Source organism: Terrapene carolina, unplaced genomic scaffold (genome assembly GCF_002925995.2).
Source record: "Terrapene carolina triunguis isolate 2854851 unplaced genomic scaffold, T_m_triunguis-2.0 Scaffold190, whole genome shotgun sequence".
Taxonomy (NCBI): Eukaryota; Metazoa; Chordata; order Testudines; family Emydidae; genus Terrapene; species Terrapene triunguis.
Genome location: NW_020664541.1, coordinates 446406 through 463892, shown reverse-complemented (window position 1 = coordinate 463892; position 17487 = coordinate 446406). Strand labels below are relative to the sequence as shown.

Genomic DNA, 17487 nt, shown 5'->3' with positions numbered 1-17487 from the left:
GGGGTGTGTCACAGACATACTTGCTGACAAGTATTTTGAAATAAGTCACCAAAATAATTTAAACTGGTGTGATTATATAGTGTTATTTTGACAAATTTTGCTGAGTTTAATTTTTTGGTGCAGAATTCCCCCAGGAGTATTTTAATATCTTTCTCCTATAAAACTCTCTACACAGCAATCAGGTCACACAGAGTTCAACTCAAGTGTGCTAAATATAGTTAGCAAGTACCTACAGACAGAAGATCCTGTTAGAGCTGGTGATGTGATGTACTTAGCTGTTGACCTAGACATCCCTACCCAACCTCTTCTAGTTACTCCTGAGTCACAGCATGCTGGTCAAAGACTACAGTGCACTTCGTGTACACACATCTTTTTATTTTTAATAAATTAAGTAGTACAGGCTCAGACTTTACGCACATATACAGAACAGAAAACTCTGGGCCTGACCAAGTAACAAGCTACACTTCTCACCCAGGGAAGGGTTGCATGCCCTCTGTATAACAGAACACTGAGAAGCCCTTAACTGGAAAAGTTGCTCCCATGGGCAGCATCGTACTTCACAATCACTAATTTTACTATAGCCCCGGGAGTGCAGGACAAGCCAAGAGCCCAACTGCATCCATTCTCCAGTGTCACTTCTGGACGGGTTGGTCTTCACCTCATTTTGATTAATACATTGTAACCACTTGATAAGTCAGGCAAAGCGCAGCAGTTATGCAAAATTATTCCACTGAAGAACACACATTGGACAACACATTATAGCATTGAAAAGGTACTTTTTTTTTTTAGGGTTTAAATGACCAGATGCTTTTTTGCATCTCTCCTCAATATGGCAGTGGAACAGATTCCACTTTCCCTCAGGCTTAGTCCAAAAACTTCCTGTTGGCATTGGCACCAAAGAGTGCCCCTCGGATTTCTGGCATCATCTGTTGAGAGAGTGGGTGCACCAGTTAAGAGGCTTTGTATAGAACAGCACAGTAATAAATACTAAAATAGTTAAGCACTAACAGCAACTTAATATGCACAAAAGTTAAGAAATCCTAAGCTGCAGTTCCATGCTGGAGCCATGAATGAATAGAGGACTTCTGTCAGTGCAGCCAACTCTTTAGGGGATTTACAAGTTCACCTGCTAGATACTGGTGGTGGTTTCTCACTGTGAGCAGACTGCAATCACTAACACTGTTGCAGCTTGAGCCAGAGGGATCACCTGTTAAGCTCAGGCATGTGATCACCCCACCTAGATCAAATCCATGATCTGCATTAGTTATGGACACAGAATTGTTTCTAGAATAGTTGCCCTAAATCTCTCCCAAGGACAGAATTTAGTCTTTTGAATATGGAGGTCTATATTGCCAAAACCAAGATTAATTGGAGGCATGGTGGGGTTGCAAGGTCTTCCTTCTACACTGGACTTGAGAAGAATCTCACATTGTCTAGTGGAATGGTTCTCTATTAGCCCATGTACTGCCACTAGCAGTGGAGCTTTATGAACACCATCTATTTTTGTACTATTCAGTAACAGGATCTTTCAATGCAGTTTGGTTCTTTAGAGACTTAGTCTTTCAATAATCTAGCTTCTCAAGAACCTAGCTGAGCATAAAACTCTGAAGAGAGGATTTCTTACTGTGGTAGAGATGTGCTCCTCCCCAACCTCCATACAACCAGCTGGATAGCTTAATTTTCAAGTCTACTTTTTTCAACCGTTTGCTTGTCATCCATCTAAAGAGACCTGATCCCATAAGAAGTTATTTTGAAGATTAAGAGGATGATTGAGACTAAGGGATGCTGACTTCAAGATGAAGCTTTCCACCTTACCAATCAAGATGAACATGGCATGAAAGGAGAAAGCCTAGCAGATTGAGTACGGAGGGCTCCAACTCCCTCTTTCCCAAACTCACCTGCTGGGCTATGAGATCCAGCCGGCTTTCCAGGGTATTGGAAACCTTGATTTTACCATCACTGTTATAGATCTCAACACCTCCAGCACTAGAGAGAAAACAGACATTACAATAGACCTCAACTTGACAAAAAGCCACTCTCCCATGTGTGTCAAAGGGATGAATCAACAGAAGTGTGTGGCCTCCTTTCTGCCTTTAAATGGACTCCAATCTTACTCCCATTACACTGGAAGCTAAAATAACCTGATGAAGAGAATGAGACAGCCCGAACAATGGTGTTTGCAGAGCATCCTAATGGGTAAGGGTCATCACTACCTAGTGTTTTAAGGATAGATTGGACCTAGGGAAATTTTAGGTATGAAAAATGATTACTTCAGTCAATCAGCTGAGCCTTCTCTCCACCACCCAATAAATATAAATTAGGCTACGAGGGTTAATTTTCAGATTTTGGGAAAAGAGGCAATGTACTATACAGATACCTTTAGAAGTGTTATTTCTTGTACCATTCATAGCTCTATGTAACAAGTTCATTAGATCTTAACTTGAGTGCATCATTCAAGTGTTCTTTTCTCTGTTACAGAACCAATTTTCTGGCAGTTTTGGAGGACAAAGCCTATCAGCTGGACACCTATAAACCACACATTCCCCCTCACAGCTTTGTTCTTTGCTTTATGTTGAACCTTAAACTTGGGCTTCACTTGCATTCCTTTCATCTCTAACAGACTGAGAAGTTATACTGAGTTACTAACTGCTCTTGCCTAGACCAGCGGTTCTCAAAGCCGGTCCGCCGCTTGTTCAGGGAAAGCCCCTGGTGGGCCAGGCCGGTTTATTTACCTGCCGCGTCCGCAGGTTCGGCTGATCACGGCTCCCACTGGCCGCGATTCGCCGCGGGAAGGGCGGCCAGCACATCCCTTGGCCTGTGCCGCTTCCTGCAGCCCCCATTGGCCTGGAGCAGCGAACCGTGGCCAGTCGGAGACGCCATCGGCCGAACCTGCGGACGCGGCAGGTAAACATACTGGCCTGGCCCGCCAGGGGCTTTCCCCGAACCAGCGGCGGACCGGCTTTGAGAACCACTGGCCTAGACCAAACATTCCCCTGCGCTGTGAATTGGTTTGGGGGCTGCAGCAAGATAACTCTCATCTTTAGTTGCCTGGGAAACTGCACAGCAGGCAAGAGAATAGATCTTCAGTGTCAGGAGGAGTCAACTCCCACTAACTAGTGGCAGATGTGCTCTCAGTGGTACTCCAACAAGTTACTACCCAGCACGGAAAGCTACTGTATTCCTTACATATCTTCTGGCAGGAATGTCTGCTGGTCAATGTGAACATCAATGTCTTTTTTGGTAGCAGCTTTGTAGATGGGGATGCTCTTCTGTACAGCAGCCTGGAACACAATAGATATTCCACTTCAGGCCAGAGATTTGAAAGACACATGGAGCCCTCTGCTAGCATTGCACAGAACTGATGGCTACTTAGTTTGCATTAGTGGAACAGGCACGGAGGGGAAATAAACAATTAGGTGCCTCAATCTCATTCATTAGTTCAGCCTCTCCGGGAAGGTGGTGCTGTAGGAAAAATGGTTGTGGCCTACCTACTTTGCAACACATTTACTCCTCCCTTTGAATCTTGAACCAGTAGCAGCTGTCATCATTCCTTATATTATGGCAGAACCTAAAGTTTGCTAGGTGCTTTTCAAACAGAGGAAGGCACTCCCCAACCTGAAGAGCATATCATGCAAGAGATGAGGTATTTGCAACAGAAGTGTTTTACTTGGTAGTGAATCGCCCCAGCCCCACTGCCTTCTTATCTTGCCTAACAGGTTCCAAGCGGGAGACCTTTGCAGTCACAATGCCCTGGCTTTGTTTTTGGAGACATTTTACGCTACTGTAGCCAGAACCCCCTTACCTTAACCATAGAGAGATCCTGTTTCCGGCAACGGACATTCAGTCTGGGCTCAAGCAGCTGGTAGAAACCCTATATGAGACAACTATAGTAAGAGGAGATGAAGGAAACGCCCATCATCTTATAATTGATTCATCCGCTCCTGTCATTTTTGGGGATTAGTTATAAGACTAAGCAACTTTCTGCCATTACTTATTTCATACAGTGAAGATGAAAGTTCATTGGTTACAAGTCCCCTTTTTACTGTCATTCTGAAATAGGACTAGCTATCGATTACTGGGCAACCCATGGGAACCAATGGTTTTGTTCATGCAGGAAGTAAATAATCCTGATTTTGGGGTGCAACAGCAACTAAATCTGGACAACACTGAGGGTTGGTTGAGAAGAATGAGAAAAGGCAGGCTAAGAGTCAACAGTCACACACTAGACTGAACAAATATGCAGCTTCTAGTTAAGGCATGCAGCAGTCCTTGGTCTCTGAACAGATACCACCAACTGTGCCAAACTGTTACAGGAATAAGTGGACAGTAGTACAAGCTGGAGACCACATAGTGCATCAGACTTCTGACAAAGACAAACGTTCTTTCCAAAACACAGAGAGGTTGGGTCATCCAGTGTGCAAGTGAACAGCAACAGGCAGGGCCTGACAGTAAGACAGGCAATTAGAAGTACACTATTAATCCCTGCTATGGAGTAACTTAGACTACAGGTTTCAAGGCACCCTTAACATTGAGGGGTCTGAGGGTGGCAAGAGGAAAGAAATACTGGATCAAAAACAAGACTTGAAAGAACAGAAACTGTTAGACTGCAGAGGAGAAAACTAGAATTACACTTTAAAGAGTTCCTAGCAAAAGGACATGGGGTAATATTTATGACAAGCTCTTGTATTACAGCAGTTGCCAGTGGTGGCCACTATAGTTGAGGTACAAGTTTCCATTAAAACCCTTACTTGCATTTGCAGGAATTCCAAAAGTAAAACTTATGGGGCTAAAAAAGCCTAAAGTGGAATTTTTAGCCAGACATGTAGTTTAGGGGAACAGCATCTATCAGACAGACAGACAGACATACCAAACCACAGAAAAAACCTGGTCAAAGCTACAGCCATACAAATCTGGATTTGGTGTAAAATTTGGAATGAAAACAGACAGGACTGTGCACTTTCCTAAACTTTGCGGGGGTTGAAGGAGATGTTTTCCAGAGTGTGCATTTGAGGAGTTCATCCTGAGAATGTGCAGTAGAAACTCGAGATGTGCACATCTCTCCTGAAGTGTGCACTCCTGAGCTGTGCTCACTTAAGGACAGCTTAAGATGAAGCAGTTATATTGTGTTTTGTGACCATTATATTGTGTTTTTGTTTCTTTCATATTCAGATGAAAGTACTCAAGAATTTAAGCTTTCTGCACCCCATCCACCTCTTCCCAATCTCAAGTACACTGGGGCCTTGTGAGCTAAGATTGGGAAGTATAGCGAAAGTGGTAGTTTTAAATATGCCTATTCAAGGTAGTCTCCAAACAGCAGTAGTACTCCTACAGAGGGTTTGTGTTTGAGGCTAGGGATGCAGTCAGCCTTTTACTATGGCTTGAGTATTTTACCTGTAGAACCAGTCCATCCAGCAATGTCTGGTACCTGGCACCATCCTTCACCACCTTGGCAAGTCTCTGCTTGGCCTCAGCCAGCAAATCCTACAGAAAGAAGAGATCAGGTCAGCAAAGTCCTCCTATTTCTCCATTTGGTTCTATGCCTACCATCCTCCTGTACTCTTAGTGCAGCTATGTACCCTGCCAAGAAGCAAGTTTACAGTGCAGCTGATAATTCAGTCCAGACCCTCATCTCTGTGTGCACTGAGCAACAGCTTTCACAAAAGGTTTTCTTTCCCCACTACCCTGTTCAGTACCCAAAGTGAATGTTAACTAGGAATTCCTTTTTATAGGCAAGGAAAAATCACAGTACAATAGAACCTCAGAGTTATGAACACCAGAATTACAAACTGACCAGTCAACCACACACCTCATTTGGAACCGGAAGTACACACTCAGGCAGCAGCAGAGACTTTTCCCCGCTCCCTCCTCTTCCCCCTCAAAAAACTAGTACAGTACTGTGTTAAACATAATCTACTAAAAAAAATAAAAGGGAAAGCAGCATTTTTCTTCTGCATAGTAAAATTTTAAAGCTTATTAAGTCAATGTTCAGTTGTAAACTTTTGAAAGAACCACCATAATGTTTTGTTCAGAGTTACGAACAACCTCCATTCCCGAGGTGTTCATACTCCGAGGTTCTACTGTAGTAAAGGATTACCTAGCCACAAGCAATGCTTATTCAGTTCATTAATGCTATTCTAGCTGAATGAGCTAGAGTTGTTTCTCCTACTGTCTGCTGCTTCAGGATGACAGCAGATCATGGAGAACTGGTCTGAAGTCAACAAGATGAAAGTCAGTAATGACAACTGCAAAGTACTGCACTTAGGAAGGGGGAAAAAAAAAAAAAAAATCAAATGCACAAATCCAACAGGGGGAATAAGTGGCTAGGCAGCAGCACTGTGGAAGAGGAACCTAGGAGTTATAGTGGATCACAAATTGAATGAACCAGTGTGATGCTACTGCAAAAACAAAAAAAGCGCAAATTGACATTTAGGGATGTATTCAAAGAAATGTCATATTTATGCAATGTGAGGTAATTGTCCCATTCTACTCAGCACTGGTGAGGCCTCAGCTGGAGAACTGTATCCAGTTTTGGACACTACACTTTAAGAAAGAGGTGGGCAAACTGGAGAGTCCAGAAGAGAGCAACAAAAATGGTAAGAGGTTTAGAAAATCTGACTTATTAAGAGGTTGAAAGAATTAGGGACATTTCATCTAAAGAGAAGAGAAGACTGAGGGGAGGCCAGAAGTCTTAAAATATGTAAAAGTTTGTCATAAAGAAGATGGTGATCAATTGTTCCCCATGGCCACTGAGGGTAGGATAAGAAGTAATCAGCCTAGTTTGCAGCAAAGATGATTTAGGTTTGCTATTAAGAAAAACTTTCTAATTAATTATTACAGCTAATAAAATATTGGAACCAGGTTACCTAGGGAGGTTGTAGAATCCCCAATCACTGGAAGATTCTAAGAACAGATTAGACAAAACACTTGTCAGGGATGGTCTAGGTACAAATTATCCCCACCAGGCTGAGACTGAATTGACAGGGTGACATCTTGAGGTCCCCTCCAGCCCTACATTTCTATGATATACTGCAGGCTGCCTAAGAGAGCAGTCAACTACAACTTTTTTTTCCCCTACCCCAAAATTGTACGGAAATCCTTCACATGCAAAATGCAAATCTGCAAAGTGATCATAACATTCTAGAACTGGCCTGGTAGAAGACTCCAGCCTGGGAGAATAGTACTGCCTACAATAGGGGACATTAAATTTAGATTGAATTCAGTACCAAAGAATAGCAGTATTTTTCTTGAATGCTCACCTGGCTATCTTCACTTTTGAGAAGTTAGATACTCTAAGATAAGATCTATAAAGTAGTCAAAGCAGCATAGTACATCCTAAACATGGCCTAAGGGAGACTAATTATTCTCACAGCCCAGATCCCTGTTCTGCTATTAATTTTTAATAGCTCCCAGTGTCCTGTTTTCATTAATAAAAATAGATACTTTGTTCAATCTATTGAAAGAGCTCAAATAAATATGGCTGTGGACCTCTATTTGTCTTTTGTATATTATGTAAAATGCTGCATCTGTCAGTGTCAATTTTGACATTAAAGTCTGGATTCTCTGTTCCGAGGCAACAGAGCATCAAGTCTGACTTCACAGAGGTCCTTCACACTATTTTAGAGTCCATGTTTAAGGATTTCTGCTGCTGCCCTGTTACTCTGCTCCCATCTACCATATCATCTCCCCTTCAAATATTCTTTCCTCAATGCCCCAGAAAAATAAAATATCCTAAAGTTTCGATCTGAGTACAGTCGTGTGTCCCCCAAACTGAAACGTTATGGTACATATATAAGAAGACGCAACCCCATGATGTGCTGTTGTAACCTTTAAAACAGAAGCAGGGAAATACCCGATACAAGTGATTCCATGGGGCAGGAAAGTGTGTCTTGATAAACAAGAGTGTGTATTATGTTTTGAATGCTAGAGTATTAACAAGACCATCCCGAGTTCCCCTCACTGTCAAACCTAGTTATGCCTTCTGCCCTAGAATCCAAAAATTCTGGAAGTGCCCATCCCTTACTGGCCAGCCTTTTGAAGACCAAGTAACAAGAAGGGAAGACTGAGCTAGTACAATAGGACTTGAAATACTTTAAAATGAGGAAGGAAATGTCTTATGCACCATTCAGAAGCATGTGACTGTGTCAGCTCAAAGCATGGTCAGGGAGAGATTATTCAACATAGATCGTTTCACAATGGAGTTGAGTTAACTCTTTCCCCACCCTTCTCCTCTAAATACACAGTATTAGAAATCTCACCAAATTCACAATGGTTGACAAATGTGGCACTAGGATGAAAGAATCAAAGATCCTATATCTATGCTGATATCCCCTCCTACCAAATCCTTTTTCAGAACAGTGTTGTGAACAAGCAATACTACAGATGGTATTTTATTCTTGATTTCTGTAGTTCTCACAAACAGGACTATCTGATGGCTCAGCAGCATCACCTAGTATTTGAAACACACAAGAGTGTGCCTCAGACAGGACAAGGGACTTTACATATCGTGGGATTGGCAGGTTATTCTCACAGAAGCTATAACTGAGGCCTTTCGTAACATTGGAGTATGGCTACCGTTATTCATAGTGAATGTAACCGATATATTATCTATGACAAGATGATTACAGGGGTTATAAGTCTTCATGCTGCCAGGCATAAACTGTCCACCAGATAGACCAAGAGGAAAGCCTTTCCATCCATCCTGGGCCACTGTTGGAGAGAGACAGTCCACTATGTGGATTTTTCTGGTAGTATTTATTTACAGGAAGTGCTTGTCAAGCTTGCTGAAGCCCAGCCATTCAGTATCACTGCATACATTCAGTTCTAGTTGCCTGAAGCAACTCGGCATTTTGTGGGCCTCTTGTCACCCAGTTACACAACTGAGTGCCAAAAGAGGAAGTAAGAGACATTTCCCATTCTGTGAATAAAAATCACAGGGCTGAACTTAACCACACACTGCAACTGAGATTCCTGGCAGACAGATATATCTTCCCTAAACAGCAAAGTGTAGCTGTGAAAACACAATACTAGTGTATGCCAAAAAAGCCTGAATTCACATGTACAGAAAGCCACCAACTAAGAATGTTTTTTTAAAGTCAGCTAGCAAAGCCATTTTTTTAGTCTATATATGCGTCAAGTACACATCTCATTTGATCACTATAAAAAAAAAATTCAGATGCTTGTTTAGTGGTTGGATCGGGTAATTCCTTAACTTCTGATGGGGAGAATCCCCGTCCCTTTACTATAGAGGCAATATATACTCACTGCAATAAGGTCGTCTCTTGCCTTGAGGACCTTCAATCTTGCCTGATTCATCAGGTTGGACATCTGACTGCAAAAAATGGAAAAATTGAATCAGTGCATCAAGCTTTAGATGGCAATAGTGGCACAGCAAATATTTTAATTGCATGCTTTACATGTTAGAGCAACACACTTATTGGAATCTGCTTCAAGAGCAGCTATGATAAATTCCTCGCTTACTATAAAAGCCATCCTCCTTTGAATTTGCACAAGTGACAACAAAACCAGAAAAACTACTCAAGAGAAACTAGCCACCAAGACCAATACTGATAGAATTAGTTGTGCCAGCGATGGAGCAGGACAGAGCATAAAGAGTTTGTTAGACCTCTCCACCACATCTGCTGTTCTCTTTAGGTATTATCCCTGCACTTTGCATGGGACTATTTAGAATTAGCCTATGGCTGATGTATCTGAAGCTTGCCAGCAAGGCCCCTAATGTACCCTCAGCTGCTGGAAGCGAGAGTTTTCTCTTCCCTACCTTACCACAAATCAATCCAGACTCTTTCAATTGGGGGAAGAGCTGGAGTCTACTATTACCTATCCACCCCTTAACCTCAATTTATTGGGACATGTTTTCCTGTAAGGAGCATCAATGCCAAGTCAGCTTCACTTTGCTGCTGTAAGAGTTGCCAATTTTGATGCGTTTGAGAAAGCTGTAAACAGTAGCAACAGTGTCTGCAGATTCAGGAAGATTACAGTGCCTCAAGTCCACATTCAAATTTTCTTCTCAACAGTAAGGATTTAAACCTTTTCTCATATGTGAAAATTCACATTCTGCAGAAATGTTTAGCTACGTCCTCTCCACTTGCTAGCGAAAGATTGTTTGTGTATCACTGGCAAGCTACCGATTTTTTCAAGCTCTGTAGCAAGCCAGGCAGCCTAAGTGACTTACATTTTCTTCTGTTGTTCAATTTGTTTTTCCTTCTTTTCATAGTACTCCATGATTTTCAGTCTCTGTGTCTGCACCAGGCGACCCTTCTCAATGTTGAACTCTTCTTCTGCCTACAGAGAAACAGTCACACAGTTGAAATTGAGGCTGACTTTTAGAAGATACTCAGTTCAATTCACTTCACTAAACTAAAGGCTAGGTGAGGAGACTCAAGGTACTTATTAAGCAAAGCATTTAAGCGTGTACCTTAAAGCTCACTGAAGTCAGTGAGATTTAAGCATGATCTTTGCTGAACTAGGGCCTTACTAATTGCTGCTCAGTTAATCGGACCACTGCAATATCCTTGTTTGGCACCTATCATTTGCTTTCCTGTCCAGTTTTGATTCCTGAAATAGGAATGATAAGACAATTCTCAAGTATCAGCGAGTGAGCAAAGACTAGTAGGCTAACTAGGAGTAACCAGAAGTCCAATCCACGACACTTGTTCTGTCTGAACTCTAGAATTGGTTTAATCTTTGACTGCAGCAGTAAAGGTGATGGGAGAGATTCTGAAAGAATCACTAAATATTATAACTGTCAACTTAGCACAATTATTTATTGTTCTTGAACCACTTACCGGTAAGCTGTAAACAAGGATACACGTGGGAGTTACTGCCTTCTTAGAGCATGGCTGGTCCCCTCACATATGAAAACGTGGTAAGAGCTGTACATGATTTACAAATACCCAGCTACAAAAGTGTCGTGAGTCTTGACTATTTACCCATACTTTGAGAGAAGCGATAGGGCCCATTTTAGATTTAAGAAATAAGAAAAAATAAGCAATGTATTTGCTCAGTCACTTTGCATAAGCATTTCTAGCATGTAAACTACTGTGCTAAACTGATCATATTCACAATCTCATTTCAACAAGACATTGGCTATCATTCCAACGGATCCATACTTTAGACCTTCTTTTCCAATATGAACTGACATAATTGGCCCTAATGTGTAATGTAGTCAACCATTAATGATTGATTAGTGGATCCTTACAATTTTGGCATAATGCATTCCATTTTGTTAATATAGACGTGTTCATGCTTTCCCCCCAACTTTATTTAAATCTATGCCGTGGTTCCTTAACATGGCTGCAAATCATAGCTGGCAAGGGATTAACTGTCCTATTTTGATTCAGGAATAAGAGCGTCCACACACAGATTTACACCAAAAACAAGAAGTGAGAATTAAAACCAATTTAGTTATTTTGGTGAAAGTTTGTGTGTACACAAGCCCCAAGTAAAACAAATGTAGAAATGGGTCACATTCATCTCTGTAACGCCACTGAAGTTAGAAGGACCAATTTAATCCAGTCTGTTTTATGCAAAATCCATGCTCACGCTACCCTTAGCTCCCCTGAAGTATTAACAAATCAACATGTGATCTTGCGTACAAATGTGTTCACATCTAGGCATTAATAAGGAGACTCCGGGTGAAAGGGCAGCTTCAGCTCAGTTCCCTTGATTGTATTAATTTGGCACAAACTAAAATATTTAATTTTATTCAGTAGTTAACTTGCTCCACGTACAGGAATTACATGACAAAATAATAATGTGGCTTCTAGGAATATTGTAGTACTGTTTTTGATGGTATGACTGGGAAGCAACTCAGAATGTCAGATGCGATCCACCTCCTTTTGGAGTTCTTGACATTAAACCATCTAATGGCTTTTTTTGTTCGTTACCTTGGCATCTATTTCTTCAGCCTTTTCATTGGCTTCCTGCTCGATGAAAGCCATCATATGCTTGATCTGTAATAGAATAGACACACAGTTACATTCTGCTGAGAAGCACTTGCTCGAGGGGAAAAAAAAAACAAAAAAAACTTTTCTTTTGAACTCCACAATATTTCCACACACACACACACACACACCCCCCCCCCCCCCCCCCAATCCCATCTCACATACAGTAGTGGTTCTTGTTTTCCTCCTACCTAACAAGCAAACAAGTCACACGAGTTTAGAAGAGAAACAGCCAGGGGCTGTTTTAGACAAGGTTCCATCTAACACCATTTCTCTGGATAGCATCAGCAGGTCTTCTCTGGATTATAAGCAGGGCTTTGGAGCTGTGCTCCGGCTCTGCTCCAGCTCCAGGCAAAAACCTGCAGCTCCACTGCTCCGGAGCTGCTCCGTGCTCCAGGCTTCACTCCAAAGCCCTATAAGTATATTTAAAAAATTGTGCAATAGTCTGTGGTGGGTGGGGAGAAGCTTAAAGTACATTATGAACTGCTTCAAGGACCTGCATACATGAACCTTTCTAGCTAGAGCCATTTAAAAACAGTATTTGAGCTGTACATGCAACATTCAGGGGACCAAGTTGCAATATTATTCCAGTATGTTGTGAACTTCACCGTTCTGTGACTGGGCTAGAAGTTCAGACTAAAGCCGTGGGCATGTTCAATAGCAGTCCCAACTACACTGCAACTTGAAACTATGTTGTAACCAACTCTGGGCAACAGTATGCTAACCATTGAGTGGCCTATGCTGTACAGACGGTTTCAGTATACAGATAGTAGCGAAGAGACTTTTCTTGGACAAGGCAAGCCACAGCAACATGCAGGAAGGATTCCCATTTACATCCTTTGTACACATGACTACAGAGAAAAGAATCTGACTAGGAAGATAGGTCAACATGTGCAGTAGAGCATGCGCTTCAGGGGATGAGGGGAAAGTGAAGTGAGTAGACAGGCCATAGATGGAGAAGTTGAGACACGCAGGGCAGAACAAGTGGATGAAGAGGGTGTTCTGAAAGCCAAAACAACAATTCAGATTTGGATTCAGAGATTATATGACTCCAAGGGTTAGTTATGGGCCCACTTTGTGGATGGAATCATTGGGCCACAGCTTTCTAAAATCCTCTGAAGTCCAGAGCATAGGGACCATCATAAAAAAAGGAATCACAGTGCTCCAGAGGAAAGTGATTCTAGCAATGGCGAGGTCAAACCAAGGATGAACTCCAGTGTTGTTTCAGAGAGCAGAACTGGGAGTGGGTGGGGAGGAAAAGAGTTAGCGATTTTCTGATTTTAGGAGTCAATTAACTCAAACTAAGCTGGAAGCAGAGTCTCTCAGTGGGACTCAGAATACAAATTGGGAATACCCACTGCTGGGAGAGACAACCAAGTTGTTATGTAGCATCATACTCCTCGGCAGAATTAGTTCTGGCAGCACTAGGATTACATTGGGTGCCTCAAGAAACTCTGCCTCCTTACTCAGAGGATAAGAGAGAAATGATGTGACTATACAGAGTTTCCCCATGTCGCCATCTCAGTAGCACACAGCATTGCCTGCAAACATCAAAAAGTACCCTATTTCTGTGAAAAGCTTGAGTTCCCAGAACGAGGGGATCAAAAGCTCATTTTGTTTTTTGCAGAATGCAGAGAACAAGATGGGACTTCCACATCTCTAAATAGTGTAAGTTTTAATAGGACATTTGGCAAACTTAGTTTTATTTTTGTGAAAGAGAGCTTAGTTTCTCCCAAAATTGATGGCCCTTGCCCAAGAGAGTTTCCTAGAGAAAGAAGGCTAGTGGATTTTCCAAGAATTGTAATAGTCTTTGATTAAATTCCCACAGACAGTAGGTAATGTATTAAGTTAGCTTCAAAAGGGCTCGCTTACTATTCAACCAACTGCAACATAATTTTCAAACTATGGTCTGCAGAATGAACCAAGTATTGGAAGTGGTCATGGGAGGGTCTCTTAAAAACTGAAAATATTGAGCATATTGAAAGTGATAAGGTCAAACTGTTTCCTACCTCTATCAGGGCCTATACTGACCTGTCATGCAGTTTACTGCATTTTGCATTTTCAGTTAATACGAGGACAGGATCATCCCCTACTTTTTAGCTGAACAAAATCCAATTACAGATATATTACAGTTGTTAGATTTGAATACAGAACAGAGCTCCAGTGTTAGGATCTATTCCCCTTCCAATGTCAAAGCTCACCCTTCAAGTTCAGTCCCATAGTGACTAACAGTGCCAGCTCAAGTTATGATAACTGAGGACATGCCAAAAAGTTTGGTTGTGCAAGTGAAGGTAGGGAGCTAAGGGAGGATCTCCAGAAGGCAAATAGGGATGCTAAGTTACTGTTTGTGTACTCACTACACAGTGGTCCTTTGCCAATCAGATTTGCTGAATGAGAAGGGAAGAGATGCAGTAAGCGTTTACGGGACCTGAAAAGGAATGGCTGATCCTGCATCAAACCTGTTTGATCTGCCCATCACTTGAGAGGAAACTTCACTGACCAGCATTGACTGGATCGGTGCAATTTTCATCACTGTGCACCATTTGCAATTCAGGTCAGACCACTTTGTTATCAAGGACACTATTTACTGTCAATGAGAACAGTGTGTGTCCGGACCCAAAAGGACAGCCAGATAGCGTAAAAAGCCAAGCCTTCAGTGGAAATTTACAAAGGAGCAGCACAAACTAGGCTGCTGTTCACAGATGACTGCTTTCCCTCCAGATCTGAAGTACAAAAGTCATTTGACAGTTGAAGAGTCTACACACTCTAGGAGCCAGACTATAAGCGAGTACTGCTCAGCCATTATAATCAAATTCAAGTTTACACGTAATTTCTGTAGAAAATAATCTGATGTCATGTACAAAACACCAGATGAGTGTTGGGGTGATCTGATACTTGCACAATAATATGATAAAAACAAGATCAACCATGACCACTTCCATCATCTCTTGTCTTCAGAAGCCATCCAAATACTTTAGAAACCCCCCAGTCTGCTGTCAACACAGGAGCTCCCAATGCTACTGGGAGATGTGTTGTGCTTCCAATACACGTTTTGGTTTTTTTTAAAAATGCCATTGTTCAGTTTGCAGTCAGATCCCCTTATTCACCGGCTAGCATGGGTATTATTCATAGGATTTTCCAGTTGCTGTTTCTCCATGGTACAAGGCTGTCACTGTTCTTCCTTCAGCAGACACTCTTTAAATGGGGGAAGGGAGAGGTTTCTTACTCAGCTACCTTTGCCAGGAATGTAGCAATAGGTTACCAATAGCTTAAATATCAATAGCACTATCCCTGTCATCCCAGTCAGCAGGGGATGAGACACCTTTTATTTTTGACGACTATTGTTTTAATGAGTAGTTTCGTACCTTGACAAAAAACATGTCCGCTTTGAATGAAGAGAGATAAACAAGCTTCTCTTCCTAACCTGGGCTTTGGTTATTAATGCAATCTCTAAGTTGTTGGGGGTGGCTAGAGCCTCCCAGCCCCTAGCTGTCTACCCCCACAGCCATTCAGTCCCCCAGCACTTTCCAGCACCGACTGCACTGATGCGGTCAGCACCACCACCAATGCAGCTGCTCCTCGCCCAGGTCCTGGGCATGGTGACAGCAGCGCAACAAGCCCTTTAGGGCAGGAAACGAGGGAGGATCCCACAGCTCATGGGGAGACCTGAGGATGAGTGAATGTATTGGCCCATGGTCCTGAACTCTGTCCCCAAAGTTCCCCACGGCCTTGGACATCGGCAGCCCCAGGAATGCTATTTTAATTGTCAATGCAGTGTATTCTCTGGCCTTTAGCGTGAGAGATTTCTGTACTAGTGCTAGAAAATTCTTGTGCTTTGGAATGTCAAGGCCTGTTTTTTGGACATGAACTGTGAATTGCAAACCTCAAGTGTAGACTTTTTTACTAGTAGTAGTAGTAGTACATGCTGACGTGTGAATTACAAGAAATAAACGATAATATTAAATTGTTTCAGTACTTTAGTGGTCAGTGTTTAAATACAGAGTGTTTGACCTGGTCATTAGATTGTATACAATAAAAAAAAAAACCATGAACCTGCCCCCCCCCGCCCCGCATCCCCTCCCTGTCACCAGGGCCCGAGATCCTGGCATGGTCCAGGCGAGAGCAGAAGGGTCGCGGAGGAGCAGCTCTAGCACCAGACCTGAGGAAGAATCACCCCTGACCCTCCCCCCGCCCCGCCCGGGGACGCCGGGGCGCGAACACCGGCCTGACCCCACCCCCAGCCCCGGAGGAGCCGGGCCGGGCCCGGTACCTGTTTCTGGACGTCGGCATCGCTGAGCGCCATGGCTGCGGCGGGAGAAGGGCGGCGCGCGACGGTTGCTGGGGACACTCCGGGCTCTTTAGGATCTGACTGAATCAAATCCGGGTCGGTCGGTCGGTCGGGTCACAGCTGCGGGAGCTTCGTCACTCCAACCCCGCCCACCACCGCTGCCCTGCGCCAATGGGAACCGAGGCTCGGGGTGACGTTATGGGGCAGGCCGCGCATGCGCGCTAGAGCCCTATAGTGTGACTTGGTGAGACCGGGGGGCGGGGCCGCCCCAGCCAGGGAGTTGATCCCTGTCCTAGTTACCAGCCCAGAACAAGCCTGTCAGTGTTATGAGGTGACACAGCAACGGTGACCCGGCTCCAGTGGGGGCTGCGGCGCTTGCTCAGTTTGGGATTTTTCTTACAGCCCAAGCACCTGGAATCATTTCACTACAGGAGAATTGCAGCATTCATTTAAAAAACATTCCCAGGGTTATGGTTGCCAAAAAAGCTTGAAAATCTGACCTGAACATACCTGAAAAGACCCCAAACCAGAAGGCAAATAAAGAATCTGACATTATTTTGTAAAATCTTAATAGTTTTCAGTGCTTTGGGTTGGCAATAGTGCATCACGGGACGGCACAGTGGATGGAGCATTCCAGACATGGTTTAGTATGGAAGAATACAAGAAGCCAAGATCAGGAAGAGACAAGGAGCATAAAGGTGGCAAGAGGCTGGGCAAGATGAAGCAAGAACTTTTAGATGCATATATGGACGGTTTTATGATGCCTCCTGGGGACACTGAGAGCCACTATACTCTTATGGCTTAGAGCTACAGTTCCAGGATTTCATTACAGGAGTACGTCAGGGATACAATAACTAGATTGTTGCCTCCTCTCTCTTGCCTGATATTTCCTTACCTAAATTATTCCTCATCTGCCTTTTTTGGGAGCATTCTCAAATACTGTGTCCATTCTTACATGACCAAGAATTCTGTTTTGTTTTTCCATTTCTTTCTGTGTGTCCAGATTTAAAACAGCTTTCCCTAGCCATATATATTTATTCTGGTTTGCAGAATTACTGGAAAATAGCACTATTCAGTTACATATTGAATATTTGTCACATTCTTACTTCTTTCTACATTTTGGGTTGTCTCTGGTTACTGAACATTTACAGTGCCTCAAACCAAATAATGTTCTGACACAAGCTAATTATCTTAACTCATTTAATGAAATAATAGTACAAGAGATTATGGCAGCTATTT

General features: G+C 42.8%; 1 protein-coding gene across 1 annotated transcript; it reads right to left on the bottom strand.

The window, feature by feature from the left end:
• Positions 1-358: 358 nt before the first annotated feature.
• On the bottom strand, positions 359-16338 carry ATP6V1E1 (ATPase H+ transporting V1 subunit E1). Its single transcript, XM_024210487.1, has 9 exons — positions 16231-16338; positions 11904-11969; positions 10190-10299; positions 9262-9328; positions 5392-5481; positions 3803-3871; positions 3187-3281; positions 1899-1986; positions 359-926 (listed from the first exon to the last, which is right to left on the bottom strand). The coding sequence occupies exons 1-9, from the start codon at positions 16261-16263 to the stop codon at positions 864-866; spliced, it is 681 nt and encodes a 226-aa protein (XP_024066255.1). The 5' UTR covers positions 16264-16338; the 3' UTR covers positions 359-863.
• Positions 16339-17487: the final 1149 nt, after the last annotated feature.